General features: G+C 37.2%; 1 protein-coding gene across 1 annotated transcript in view; it reads left to right on the forward strand.

Annotated features, from left to right (window-relative positions):
* Nucleotides 1–15,017, forward strand: part of LDAH (lipid droplet associated hydrolase) — a 96,483-nt gene that overhangs the window by 9,172 nt on the left and 72,294 nt on the right. Inside the window, exon 2 of the mRNA XM_062488443.1 lies at nucleotides 9,617–9,751. Within this exon, the coding sequence (XP_062344427.1) occupies nucleotides 9,617–9,751 (135 nt within the window). The remainder of the gene's footprint in view (nucleotides 1–9,616; nucleotides 9,752–15,017) is intronic.

Raw genomic sequence — 15,017 nt, forward strand, 5'->3', positions numbered from 1 at the left:
AGGTGGAAGTGCATAGAGTAAGGTAAAATGTTTTCCCTTTCCCTGTGATTGGTCTTCTTATCAGCAGGTAAGGAAGTAAGCAGTTTACTATTTTAGTGAGACATAAACACTGCAAAACAGTTTTTATTCTTAAGCTTTTATGGGATGTGTGTTTTCACTTTGAACAGGAGCAAAAGCATACACACAAACCAAGAAACAACCCACCCATATTTTCCTGACATTTCCAAAGCCACGCCTCCCAACTTTTCTAGCCATTTCTTTATCTCTAGTACAAATGTTCATGACTTAATTACAAGATCAGCCTTGTTTCCTCAGGTGGTCATGCGTGTAAAGTACTGTAAGCTGGAGTTCTTTGTGCATGAAAATTAAAGTATTACTAGCCACTGATTATTTGGTCTGATTCTTATTTGTAAAATGTGAATAAATTTCAAATTACCCTCCTCTTTACTTAATGAGGTAAACAGTTTGACTTCCTGAGGACATTATTTATAGCAGATAATACTAATTTGTCTCCACCTGCTTGATTTCTGTCTTTAATCCACATAAAACTTGGAATATGTCAGTACAGTTTCACCAGGATTTTTCTGAGACACAGTGGACACCAAAGGATGCCAAAGTAAATTTGGCTAGATGACATGCATGGTGGTAGAGTACCCCCTGAAGGAAAGGTGTGTGTTCTATCCCACATTATATATTAAAAAATTAAAAACTTAGGACACTGTTCTCCATTATTTTTGCTGCTTATGTACTACTTGTTTGTGACTAATATTTTAAAATATGCTGACAGTTGAGCTTTGTTTACTGGGTCAGCCCACGAGCTTCCATTGTCTTTAGAACAGAAAAAAACATAGTCTTTCAATAAAAATAAAATCTTCCTCATGCAGAGAGGAGCCTGTATGTCAGATCTAGGCTTGAAATATGACATTTTTGTTGAATTTCCCAGTGCTCCAGAAGTACCTCTGATGGGGGCTTGGCATGGTTGGGCTTGTTAAGTTTGAGAAGGCAGAGTAATGACAGGATGGTTGAATGTCCAACTGTGCTTGACAGTATTTCCCTCCACTAAATCTGGGTGGCAGATGTGACTTACTGAAGTGACTTACTGAAATTTCTCAATCCACAGTCTTCTTTTGGTGTCCTCTCCCTACTAATGAGGCGTTTTCAGCATGGATTCTTCCTGCTTGGCTGTGTGAGCAGCATCAGGAGAGGAAGTGGTCCCTCTCCTGCAGCATGGAGTGGCTTGAGTTGGCCAGAGTTATGGAAAAGTTGTGTTCTAGGGTATTTTGCTTGATTTGAAAATTTTTAAAAGGATCTGTTTCTCTTCATGGGATGTCTGAGGCAGGAGGGAATAAGAAATTGCTTAGTGAAGGACCTACCTATGAAGGAAGTCCAGTGTTTCCATGTGCATCATGTACAAATAAAGCATTTAAAATGTTTAAAGCTACAGCAGGAGTGTATAATGTACTTCCTTTATGGGAGCTGATACAAGAAATACCTGAGCTACTATGAATTTGCCTCGATATTAAACATTTTGACTTAGTTGTATCTGAAAAGAATGAAAAATAAAAATGCTCTTACAGATTCTAGTTAACACATGGCCTTATTTCAATTCAATAGTAGCTCTTATGGATCACTGAATCTATAATAAAAATAAATATGACCTGTTATATTTAATGTCTGGATTATGAAAAACAGTATGACCAGAAACTCAGTTAGTCAGAGCTCTTGCTCTTGTTTTCCTGTTATGAGCATGATGGAAGAATTTGATCATTGTCCTAATTTCTGTTTTTGAAAACAAACTTTAATAATCCTTGTTGGATTAAAAAACTGCCCTGGGAATAAGTAAATATATAGCGATACATAAATATTGCCTTCCATCTGTAGGTTTTGATATTTTATATCCATAACCACAGCCTTCTCTTAGGAGGCAGCAAGTCTTTGCTATAGATCTTGAACAGTGAATAAATGTGCTTGTGAAGTGACTTGTGTTTTGTATTTTTCTGAAAAAAGTGTTTCAGTTGAAGTCTTCATGGGGCATCTATTTAGGACCAGTATTAATACCCCAACTACAAGGCCTTTTGCCTCAGTCAGAAATACAGTGGCATCAATGCAAAGAGTCTTTCCTTAAGGATGTGAATTGGAAAAGCTTGGTTTATCCATGTTCAGAACAGTCTGTTCTTTTATCTTGCATCTCTGAAGACTAAAGGCAGATGCAAATGCAAATTCCTTTGCAAAATCACCTTAGACTATTGGTTTCAAATACAACATTCTGGAAGTTTCAGTACACAAAAATTGCAGAAACACATTTTCAGCCTTTTTTTTTTTTTCTGAAATCAACTGTCTTGGTGTTCTCTTTGCTATTTGTTTCCTGTCTGTTACTACCTTGATAAAACAAAACAAGCAATAGACCAATAAATAAACCTTGTAACCTCAAAGCACCCAAATCACTGCCTTTGTCCTTTTTTCTTTTTTTTTTTCTTTTTTTTTTTTTTTTTTTCAAATTCTTACCAGTGGTACAGCATAGGAAAATCTGATACAGATTTGAAAATATTCTTTCTGGTGCCTTTTGGGTGTATTGTTTGCTTTCTCCTTGTATATTATTCAAAAGCGATCAAATTTTCAGAGCTCTGTATCTGCACAAAACAAATAATTTGTGGTTATCTTGGGTTTGAATTATTTATTTTCCTGTCTTTGTCTTTTTCCTGATGCTGTTTTCTCATCAGGGTTGTGTTATTCAGATGTTTCTTAGGCTTTCTTGTGAACCCATTTGACATCAAGTCTTGTGTTCCTCTTCACGTACTTCCTTTGCTCTCCCTCTTTCTTTCAGAATGAGGTTTGTTTTCTTCGTGTCCAGTGCTGCTTCAGACCATGGAGCTGGCTGAAAAATTCCCACTGAGAATTTTAGACCCAGCACTGAACTCACAGTAGTCTCTCTGCCAGCATTGGTTGTAGGATGGATTTTATCAGACCAACCACCTCTGGGTGTTAAAAGTGGTTATATCTGTCTTCATCTGTTTAAGAGATTAAGTGTAGGTGTGTACTAGGAGATCTAACTAAATATTTTAATTTTCCATTTACTATGGGGAAAATGTCACAAAAATTATTTAATTGTAAGCACTAGAAAATCCTGGTTTCTACCATTAAAAAGTGTGAAAAATTGGCTATTCCATTGGGAACTCAGTTGTTTCAGTTTTATATCTCAGTCTAAACCCCCTTCCAAGTAACATTAGTTTACAGACACATTTAAAAAAAAAATAAACTCAAGGCTTCTTTTGTATTTGTGTACCTCTTTTGGTTGAGGTGGCAGAAATAATCATTGAAATACACCTGTGGACTTTGACTCTTGCAGTATTGCATAATTGCAAAGTCCAGTAGGTTTGCAGTGGATGAAATCAGCATTTTGGACTTCATATCTTATCTGTCTGGATGGATGCTGTTAATTATTTCCAGGGGAAGACTGGCAAATACCATCACAATTTTTAGCTGGTCATTTTAATTCCCAAGCTTCAGGCATTCATGTCACTTGAGCAGAAACAACTGTGTTAGTTTAATTCAAATTTATCAGACTGTCTGTGGGGTTTCTGTAGAGGTGAATGTATTTAATTTATCCTAAAGGTGAAACAGCATTAGAGAACAACAGGCAAGCTTGTTGGCTTTATAAAATGCATACATAGAATGTGTATTATAAAAACCTATATGTAAGTTTTATAGCTGTGTCAAACTAATAATAACGTATGTGTGTATGTATATATAGGGAAAAAAAAGTGAATTTTTTTTAAAAAAACTTCTCTAATAAGCTGTGTTACAGACACCTGGCTGAATCCTTCTGAGATTCCCTGTTTTCACAACCCAGGCAAATATCTTAAAGTGCTTTCCAGCCAAATTCACAATTCCAGAGTTAGAGAGGATCAAAAAGAGTTTTCACATGTGTTTCTGTATAACGTCCTTGTAATGTTTTGCTCCTTGGCTGATGCTGCTCCCCTGGAGTAGGGACTATAAAGGGATACAGGACAAAGAATTCTAGTCCCTGAGACGTACAATCAGGTGAAAGCTTCATTAATACGAGATTATGATGGTCACTCAAATATTATTTGACGTGTTTTATATTAAATCCCTTGACCTTGCATGTCAGAGAGGCCTGTGTGTTGCCTTTTAAGGCCTGGTCACCAGCCACGGTGTCAGATTCTGCAGTTTTCTCCCTAGTGTGAGAACATCATTGTGTTTTTTTGCATGCTCCATTTAAATTCTTCTGACATCTGCGTGGGCTGCTTTCCATTCATTAACATAGGGGAGTTGCATCTTCTTCCATGGTGGCTGGTCAGATGCCAAAGGCAGATTAAGTTTCCTTGAGCAAGGAACTTGTCACTGAGGCTCTTCGAGCTGGAGCTTGGAGCTTTGGCAACTCTGTGAAGAGGCAGTGAGAATCATCGCCGCAAAAATGATTTTTATGTGTCCTGCTGTGCACCCCTAGATTTCAAATTTGATTTATGGCTGCTCTTTTTTTTCTTTCTTTTTAGAAGCTGCATTTGTTTTTTCTTGCAGGAGACTATAATGTAAATACTGTGGCATACACTTAATTCTGAAACTGTGGATTATTTCTAAAATTATACTTATGGTAATTGCTGGCATATTTTCCAGTTCCTCAAAGTTCTCTATAAACCTACTGCTGGCTGTGTATTTCCCTTCTTGTATTCATGTAGCTGCCTTTATAGTCCTGCTGAGGTCCCAGAGCAAGCAAAAAGCAACTGCTGGAGAAGTGCATAAAGCACCAGGGCTCAGTGCCAGCTACTGCTCCCACAGATGGTCAGGCTCCTGGAGACACAACTGGAAACACTGGGGAACATCTCACAGGACAGTGCGTGGAACCCAAACGCTTGTTTCAAAGCAAGGTGCAAGAAACCTTGTCACTGTTTGGGATGACTTAGTTACATGTTAATTTTTTATTCACTTCCCACCACTTTTGGCTTTTACTATATACTACTTAAATAAATCTTTCTCAATTCAGCTATCCTTTCCAGAACTTCTAAAAATTACCTAGTTTTATGTTTGAGTCTCAATTTCTTTTGAGCAAGCTGTATATATTTTTGACTTACAGTTTTCGGGACAGAAGACTTCTTTCATGTTTTGGTGAATATGTTTGTTTTTAACCTGGAACATTTTTTGCATGGAGTTATCTAATGCTAGTGTGCTCTTAATTATGGTTTCTATTTGACATGGATGTGTTCTGTGGCTGAAGAATTCAAAATACTTGACAATTTGTAAGTCATAAAAGCTGTCATTGCTTGTGAGGAATGGCTATGGTATGTGACTTTTTAAATGAGCATGATATGTTTGTTATTTTCATAATTAAACTGATTGAGTTGCACTGTATATAAGTTGAAATTTATCAAGTCTGAATAATTTCTCTTGTGGAAGTGCTGCATCTCATATATTACTATTTCATTTTAAGACAGGCCAAGTTTGACTTTATGATGCATTGTATAGAAAATCATGTGAAATCAGGATAAAGGTTATTCTTCAGCAGTGATATCCTGGGGTAAATATTCCGTTTGTACAAGTGTTTTCTCTCCACTGCCTAAATGTCTTATTGAGGAAGCAGATGGCATTTAAAATCTTGATTTGATGGGAAGAGCATTAACAGGAAAAAGTTTGAAAGTGAAAGGTAGGCAAATGCATCTTTGTAAGTAATGTTCATATTTCTACTTATATGGATGACTAAAGAGTAGTAGTTCTAGTTCTTGGAAGCCTGTTCATGCAGTATATAGAAATGGAGAATATTTACCTCCTAAAATAGCTCCCAAGTTCCACCTCTGCACTCTCAGTTGTTCTGTACCATTTTGTGTTAGCTGTGGGTAGAACAGCTCGGAGAAGGAAACAGTGGATTCCTGTCTTCAAATTAAAAATGGAAAGACTGAGCTTAATGTAGAATGGCTGGGTGAAATGTCATGTGTTACAGAGAAAACCAGGGAGTGTGTCAGGAGTCCTTTGGTTATTGCAGCTTGTGGGTACATCAGATGAAGTGGTCCCACTGTTCTTGTTCACTGTATAAATTGTCCATTTGATACACTCTTTCCATGAAATGCTTATAAATCTTCTGCAAATTAGACAAATCCGCAGTGTATTACAGTCTTGGGTCTTTTTCTGTTCTGGTCACTATTTACAGCTATTGTTTAAAAGACTTCTGAAACAACATAAATGCTGTTGAAAATTAAGCACAGTTGAGAGTAACTGCTTAAGATGTGCTTCATGGTTCAGATGACTGCAATTTGAGAATCGTTGGCATGTATGAATGATTCAGCTGCCCTGAGGTGTCTAAGGATTGATGTGGTATTCAAATAACTGGAGTAACCTTTAAATCATGGAGGTTAACACTGCATTTACTTACGGTTTCCATTTTTTGACACTTAGTTGCTGAGTGATGGGACATAGGCAGTTCTGGTTTACTATACTGGTAAATCCTTAAAAAGCACAAATGGGCACTGTGTTGCCTGGGAGCCTTTGTGATTAACCTGGTAGTTCTTTATCTATAAAATGAAATAATTGAATTGAACACATTTCAGTTGCAAAGATCAGCCTTAAACATTATTGATCAGACTGCTGTACATGTTAAGTCACAGTTATTTCTGTTAGCTGTAACTTTGTTGTATGAAAAAAATCAGTCCAGGATTTTTTTGTTTCCTCCCCACAAAGTATTCTGACAGACAGCAGCTCAATCAAAAACATACAGAATTACTTTGAAGACATGCGAGATAAACATTCTTCACTCATAAATATTGTAGATGCCAGCTTTCAAGAGCAGGGACTATTAATCTGCATTTACTTGGGTCAGTACAAATCTGGAATAACTCAACTGGAATTGCAAGTTCAATGAAGAATACATTTATTGGTGCTTTACACATGGTGATTTTTCTGTAGAAATTTTTGCTGTTAAAATTCTTGTTGATTTTCATTCCCTTGTGTGCCAGCAGTTCTCATTCACACCCCTTCAAGGCATTTTGAAATGCCAGTAGCAGTTCTAACAGCTCAGACCTCTCAGAATATCTCTTAGCATGAGCAAATGCTTATGAGGACTGGGGAAAAATGAGGTTTTGTTTGCATTTATGGATTTTCTCTTTACCTGCCTAAAATACGCGTCACATTTATCATGGGGTAAAAGTCCCCTTTCCCTGTTGGAAGTATTAAAGATTCTTAGGCTTTGTATAATATTTAATGCAAAGCCTCACTGTTCTTAAACAGTTCTTACCTGACTGTTCTTCAGCTGTTGGCCAAATCCTGAGCAGATTTTTTGTGTTAGGCTCACCTGGCTGATGATGGGAAAGAGCAACAGAATGGCTAAGCTGCTGCCATTTCTCCCCTATCCTTGTTCTGCATTATTAAAGGAGAAAACAGTATAAAGAAAAAAAATGCTGTGATTGTAATAAATATTTTGATTCCTTGATCTCAAAACTCCTAATGGTATTGTATTCCAGGATTAAACATAGTGCAGAACATTATAATCATTTGTACTACAAAAGACACAATTGATTTTGGATTGCTGCTACTTTTTTCTTCAGCCTTGCTAAAAGGCAGATTTCCTCTGTGTAATATCAATCCAAAGAACTTGACAGCTGATGTCAAGATTATGTTTTATTGTCTCTGGGGTCCTTCATGTTTTATATATTTGATGTATGAAAGTGTGATGCAATTGTATAGATGTATGAACATTGTAAATTTCAAATTGTTTTCCTGAACATCAACTTGCACAAATTTGGTCACGTGTTCTGGAGTTTTCACAAAACAGCAGTTTCTTTTCTTAAAGTCTCCTTTAATGGCAAGCTTAGAAAGAGATGCTTAGAAATACCTAATAACTGATAGTGATCTTTTGGGTTTGGGGATTCCCCTTCCCCCCTGCCCCCATCTGTGTAGCCCAGTAAAAATAATGTTTTTCTAAGATCACTAGTTTTATTAAGATTTAAAACCCCCCAAAGACACTTACTACATGTAAGTGAGGGGTGAAGTGAGTGAGATACATTACCTAGAGGGAAAGGCTCCCTTCCTGTGCTCATGCATCATTCCAGGGTGAGCTGTGTTATCACCTCCCATGCACCTGGCTCTGCTCCACGTGGCTGTGGATGCCAGCAGCACTGGGCTCAGGGAACCTCTTGGGAGAGCAATGAACTTGCTGTGGGCTACCTGAGGAGCAAAAGGATGGAAGTAAAAGAAGAAAAATATGAAAATACCCATAGAAAGAGAAGAAGAAGTGCAATAACCCTTGTTTTTATTTCCATGCACTGTTTTCACAGATAGTAATTTGATTATAGGTCTAATTCTTCTCTGTCACTATCAATACTTACACAGCACAGTCTCTGTTATTGCAATCAGACTGATATAGAGGAGTTGACAAAATATGAATGAAGGTGTTTTCATTTTGTAATACACTGGTGTTATTTTGGAATGTCTTTGTCTTAAAAAATGACAGCCTTTTTACACAATACTACTCCTGCTGCCTTTTGGTGTTGATGATATCCAAACTAAGAATTGCCTGATGTGGGAGTTGAAAGACACAAAACAGAGCAGTCCCAACCATGATGGTGAGCTTTGCTGGTGTCTTAAGTGATAATTAAAACATCAGTGTAACTACTCTGGAAAATCAGTGAATAGATCAATAAATAGGAATTATATGTTCTTATGTCCATGTGGAATTTTTATGCATCATATGGAAATTAGGAAAGTTCTGCTTCATCTTCATATGGATTTCCTCATGAATTTACATCAAGAGTGATAGGTAAAAGATAAAGAACAAAAGAAGGAGCAGAGTGTGGAGTTTTGTTTGGCAGTCCAGATATCCCTTTCATATATGTACTTTTATCTTTGGGACAGTATTTCAGTTTTCATTTCAGCAATGGTATATGACAGTTGATATTTTCCATGTTTTACAGTGGATTTTAGAGCAGGGTGGTCTGAATTCCCAGATCAAACCATGTCTATTCAGACACCAGCCTTTTCTGAGAAGTCCTCAAAAGCTGCTAGGACACCAGAAGGGAGGATAGATTCTCCCACAGTTCTAGAGCATTTGAGTTGAAAAGGAAAAAGCTTCTGCACTGGTGTGAAAGTGACAGAGAGAAAATGAAGTTGCAACCAGGAAAATATTTATTTGTTCCAATGTGTTTAAAATAAAATCATCCTTTCTTTTAGGGTCAGGACAGCCTTTTTGTGTAGTAACAATGCCACATACCTATTTTGAAGTGCTAACACTGAGATTTGGAGAGCACACATCTGAATCAGGTGATACATGCTGTAGATATTGTGATATTTTAATTTCACATTTCTGTAACTGGATGGAATAGATAAGCAAGCTGGTTGACCTCTGATGGAAAAAGATGTTTTCATGTGTGTTGGACTTCAGGTTTTGCAATTTTGAAGTAATTCTGTGAAATGCTTCCCATGAGTGCCATTGGTCAGTTGAATTAAACAAGTTGAATAGCATAACCCATAACATTGGGGGAATAAAAACTGGAAATGTACTAGAGAGAATAAATTAACAAATTGCTGTGTAACGCTGTTTAGTTTGTTTTGAAGCAGAATGCTTGCTGTTGGAAGGTTATTATTGACTGTGCTTGTATGTTTTGTTTTTTGGCAGGTAACCCTGGACTGGCAGGTTATTACAGGACCTTTATACAGGCCCTTTATTGTGGACTGAACCAGCAGTATCCTGTCTGGGTTGTGAGCCATGCTGGACACTGTAAACCTCCGAGTGGGATGGAAATGATAGAAGGTACAATACAGTAACTTGTGCATAAGATTTTTTGTACCCTTCTAATTTCAATGGCAAAACTTGTGCCTATTGAAAACAGATTGACATAAGTTTTAAATGTATCCATTGTATTTCCACAGAACAATTTTCACAGTTGTATGAGAAGAGAAGTTAATAAAGTATTTTAGGTAAATTAGATTTGCCAGACAAATATGTGCCATTAAGAAAATAAGAGAGTTTATTGTTGGCAGTCGTTAGAGACACATTACAGTGAAGAAGGTCTAGAATGTGTTTATGTTGAAAGGAGTAGATTAGAAAAGTACATTTTTTAAATTAAATGTCCAATTCAGAGATTGAGTACGTTAGGAGAGATTTAATTATCTCTGAATTTAAAAATAGCTGTACTAAATCAGTGGATTTCCTGGAAGCAAGTACGTCTTTCTGAGGCTGGTGTATGGGGGATGTTTGCAGGGGAGAGGTTGCTTGTGTGTCTGTTAGGAGTCTTTTGACATGCAGATCTCCAGCTAGGGATGGTGCTCCAAGCATTGTTAGATGCGGGGAACCAGCATTGAATCCTGTCCTGAAAGCTTATTAATGTCAGAAAACCTCTGGACTTGGTCAAGCTGCTGTGATATAGCAGTAAATCAGCATTTATGATATTTTCTTCCTATATCACACTGTGGAAACACCCCACTTTGGAGACCACTGATTTAGAGTGTGCAAGCATTTAAATTGTGCACTTGACTTATGGCCTGTAAAGGGGTCTAAAGCAAACTACATAGGAATAATATGCCTGATTACATTTAGTTCAAGCAGATTTTGAAAGTCTCATAAAGACTAAAGCAAGTTTTCCAACAGCAGCCATCAATCACAGACTACTTCTTGATTGACTGGAGGGATATCACTTAGCAATTTGGAAACTGAACAAAGCTACACCCTTCATTTCTACTTCTGTATGATATCCTTCTATTCAGAGAACTCTTGTAAGCTCTGCTCCACAGAGACACAAAGTATTAATTGAACATTTCACTGCTGTAATTCTGCTCCCAGCAATCAACACGCTCTGCAAAACTATTTGAAACTTAATTTTACTGAGTGAATGCAATACAGAAGTTGTACCTCAGTTTTAATGTCCTTATCTTCCTCCTCAGGTTTTAAAAAGACATTTGTTTTGAGCACTGCTGTTAAATGTAAAACAGGCCACATCAATCCTTAGCTATAGGCAAAATTAGGAGAACAGTTTTCTAGTTCTGTCTTACTTTGTTTAAAATTAGGATAAAACATACGCATAGACAGTAGGTGTGCACACATAGCCATGTTTTAAAGTGGTTTAATTCTGTGGACATCTGCTGTGGCTTGATGAGAAATAAGAAATAGAACATCTCAGGCAGAAATAAGTTAGAATCATGGAATTGTTACGTTTGGAAAAGACCACCAAAATCAAGTCCAAGGCACCAAATACCACCATACCCACTCAACCATATCATGTTCCACATCTGCTTTTTTCTTGAACATTTCCCAAGATGGTGAGTCCACCTCTTGCTTGGGTAGCCTGTTCCATTGCTTAACCACTCTCAGTGAAGATTTCTTCAGTGAAGAAAATTTTCCTAGTTTACAACCTGAACCTTACTTGGCACAGCTCAAGGTCATTTCCCTTTATTTTATCTTGTTACCTGGAAGAGACCAACCCCTGCATGGCTGCAGCCTCTTTTCAGGTAGTGGTATAGAGCAATAAGTTCCTCCCTGAACGTTTTTTTTCCAAGCTGAACACCCCCATTTTCCTAAGCTGCTCCTCATCAGACTTGTCTTCCACACCCTTCCCCAGCTCACTGCCTTTCTCTGGACACACTCCAACACCTCAGTGTCCTTCAAGAAGATATAAGGCTTGCTTTTGTTTGTCCTTATGGCTGCCAATAAACTACTTTTGGTAGTAAAGTAAGACTGAGAGTTAAGAAAAATTAAATCAGAATTAAATTATTAATTTATTTGCCCTAATAGTCTGTGTTTGCCGAGTGCTAGAGAAATATGGAATCCTGTGATTCATATGTTAATGAACTAAAGAGACACAATTGTTGTATTAAAATATCAAACAACTAGTAAGTCAGCATTCATGACTTAATGATACAATATTTGGTCAAATGATAAAGTATATTCAAGATGAATCTCTAGAACTTTATAAACTCTATGGATGAGTATTGAGCTATACACAGTCAAATCAGCAAGGCATGTTTTTACTTCTGAATGACAGGAAATTTTTACTTCTGAATGACAGGAATATTCTTAATAGTCAATTTACAAAATAAATTCCTAGTATGATCTTTTATGTTCTGTGGAATTTAGAAGACAGCAGTGTGTCCTTAAAATCTGCTAAACTAGCTTTAGTTTATCTTGGTGAATAAAGACAGGCAATGATTTATTTCTAGTCCATCAAAAGAGTGTTTCCACTGCTTTCTCTTTACACAGGGGGAGTAGGGCCTTCAGACCATTTTGAAACTTAATTATATCCTAAGAAACAGTATGGGAAAAGCAGAGAAGTGGTGAAGGAATAATAAATTATCTGTGAAGACATTGATTATGTGAACCCTTAATGTTAATGTACCATCACTGTGAATTTTTGAACTGAAATTAAGTTGTGCATTAAAAAAAAATAAATAGCTTTACAGGAAAATTTGAAAGTAGTATGTGGCTTAAATTTATTTGATATATTGCTTTTTGGCTCTTGTTACAATTCATGTGAATGGAGTTTGCTTTTGCAGCCCTCTGGCTTCTAATGAAACTGCAGAATTGGCTATGAGTGAGAATCTGCCTCTAGCACAAGTGATATAAATCCAGCAAAAATGACTGAAATTGTTTGGGTAAAATTGAATTTATGCTTCAGCAAGTTAATAATCTTGTTAATTGCTGGCTAGTTGTCCACCAAATGACAGATAGAAGTGTGGGCATGATTAGCAGATAGGAGCCATAAGTTTTTAACATCATGGTATGCTGTGCTCGCAGGAAAGAGCCTAAAATAGTAGAGCAAGACAAGAGTGTGGTGTTCTACATATGACTTATTGAGGACAGTGGTTCCCAAACTCTGATCTGGCTGATCAGATGCAATTGGCACTTCAGCTGCTTTCCACTTGCTAAGTAGAATGAATAGTAACTAAGAATAGTTTTGCAATAACACTTCTGTGTAAGCATTTGCTGCAGTGCCTCTGAGATGTTGTGCCACCATGAACATGTGGTGCTGGCAGGGAGTAGGATTGTGGTCTGCCCTGCTGCAAACAGGAGAGGAGGAGGTCATGGAAGTTTGGTGTGCCAAGAAATGGGTTCCTAAAAATAGGGACTTGTCCTTTTTGTTGTGTATCACAGAATTATGGAATGGCCGGGGTTGGAATGCAGCTTAAACATAATTTAGTTCCAACCCCCCTGCCTTCCACTAGACACCTTTCACTAGACCAGGTTGCTCACAGCTCTATCCAGCCTTAAACATTTCCAGGGACAGAAGTTACACAGACACAGGGACTCTATATGCATTTGGTGGTTTATGCTGGCTTGTGACTCATTTATTTTTAGTAGAATAGATGTTTTTAGCAATTGCTGATGATGGAAAATACCTACATTACTGAATCAGCTGGATCGGAGATACTGGCAGTCTCTTTAGTCTGTAGCTCAGAATTAATCTCTGTCATACTCAGAAGTTTTTTGACCAGCAAATCCTTATCTGTGCTTCAGCCCTGTTATAACAGTAGATATGTGGCCACATTGAGGTACACAGTGATACCTGTGTTTAAAAAGCATTGATGTCTTGCATGTTTATATATACATGTATGCATAAGGAGAAAAGCAGTAGGAAGGCAACTGGGCTAGCATCTCACATGCATACTGGCATACTGTGCTGGCATACTTTAAGCTGATGCATATACACATTTAATTCACATTAATTTCTATTTCAACAATATTTTCTGCTTCCTAGGCATATAAATTAAAATATCTGAGGGTCATTGAAAGATTAATTATCTTTAATATAAGTTCCTTTGGGGTTTAGTCATTTATATTTCTGTATTACAGACCCAGAGAACTCTGTAGTCATGTTTACAGCCCAGGACACATTAAAATTCTGCTTACCTTTAGTGCATATTTATATGACACAATGTCTCCCAGTATCACACAGTAGATACAATAAAAACCCCAAGTTTTGAGCATGCCATGCCAGTAGAACTCTACTGGTTTCACAACTATTTCATACCAAGTGTAGTTTTTTTAATGTATAGAGAGGGGGAGGTTCCTGTTCAGGGAGCTGGCTTTGGCACTGATTAATCATGTGGAGCTCTTCACATGGTGTTTGTCATCAGGGAGGGATCCCAGGTTGGGGTATGCACAGAGGGACTGGTTCTTCTCACAGATTGTACAGGAACTGTCAGCTCACTGCTGTGCAGCCCTGCTGCCCCTCCTGTCCAGCAACTGCTGCTGCCCCAAAACCTTATTCCTTCCTTGTCCTGGAAAAGGCAGCCTAAGGAAGGAAGCATGTGTGCATGTGTAAAAGTTACTATAAGCCATTTAAATGTTGAGCTTTTTGTCCTTGCCTGGTAAGATCTGAATTTAATGTATGGCTTTAATGCTAAGTGTCTATTTTAAGGAAACAAATGGTCATTTCATGTTATGAACCCACTGGAATGCTTGAAATCTAGATGTGTGAAAAGTAAGCAGCCCTAGGGATGCTGCACTACTCCATTTACTTCTTTCCTTTAAACCACATTCACTTAATTATTCATGGAGGTCCCATAATCATGTCCATAATTATGCAAATGCATCCTTAGAGTGAAATCCTGGCATTTGGCATTGACTTTATCAGTCCTGCTTAATTTTAAGCATGTGTTTAAACGTCTTGTTCCATTCGAAATCAGAACTAAGAAAAATAAAATTTTGCCATATATGAAGTATTTCTAAGTTGCTCTGTTGTTTTCTTTTCTAGCCATTCAAGATGTTAACATTTTTAAGTGTTTATATTATCATGCCTTAGCAGCCATGTATTTATTTGTAAAGATCTCTTAAACACTATTAAGCTTGTTTTGTTACCACTTAATGTACCTCTATATCCCATAGAGTTTGATGTAGTAGTGAGTAATTTTTGCTGACATAACAAGGAATAGGACTTTGTCTTTACATTTCTTACAGCTATATGAAAAATAGGTTCTTTACTTTAAGGTTTTCCACTAAGACTGTTGACATAATATCTGTTGGAATATTATTTAAAAATGTCCATGTGGAGAGCTTTTTAATCCATTCTAGTATTTTATTCAAC

The sequence above is a fragment of the Cinclus cinclus genome, chromosome 3 (assembly GCF_963662255.1).
Source record: "Cinclus cinclus chromosome 3, bCinCin1.1, whole genome shotgun sequence".
Taxonomy (NCBI): domain Eukaryota; kingdom Metazoa; phylum Chordata; class Aves; order Passeriformes; family Cinclidae; genus Cinclus; species Cinclus cinclus.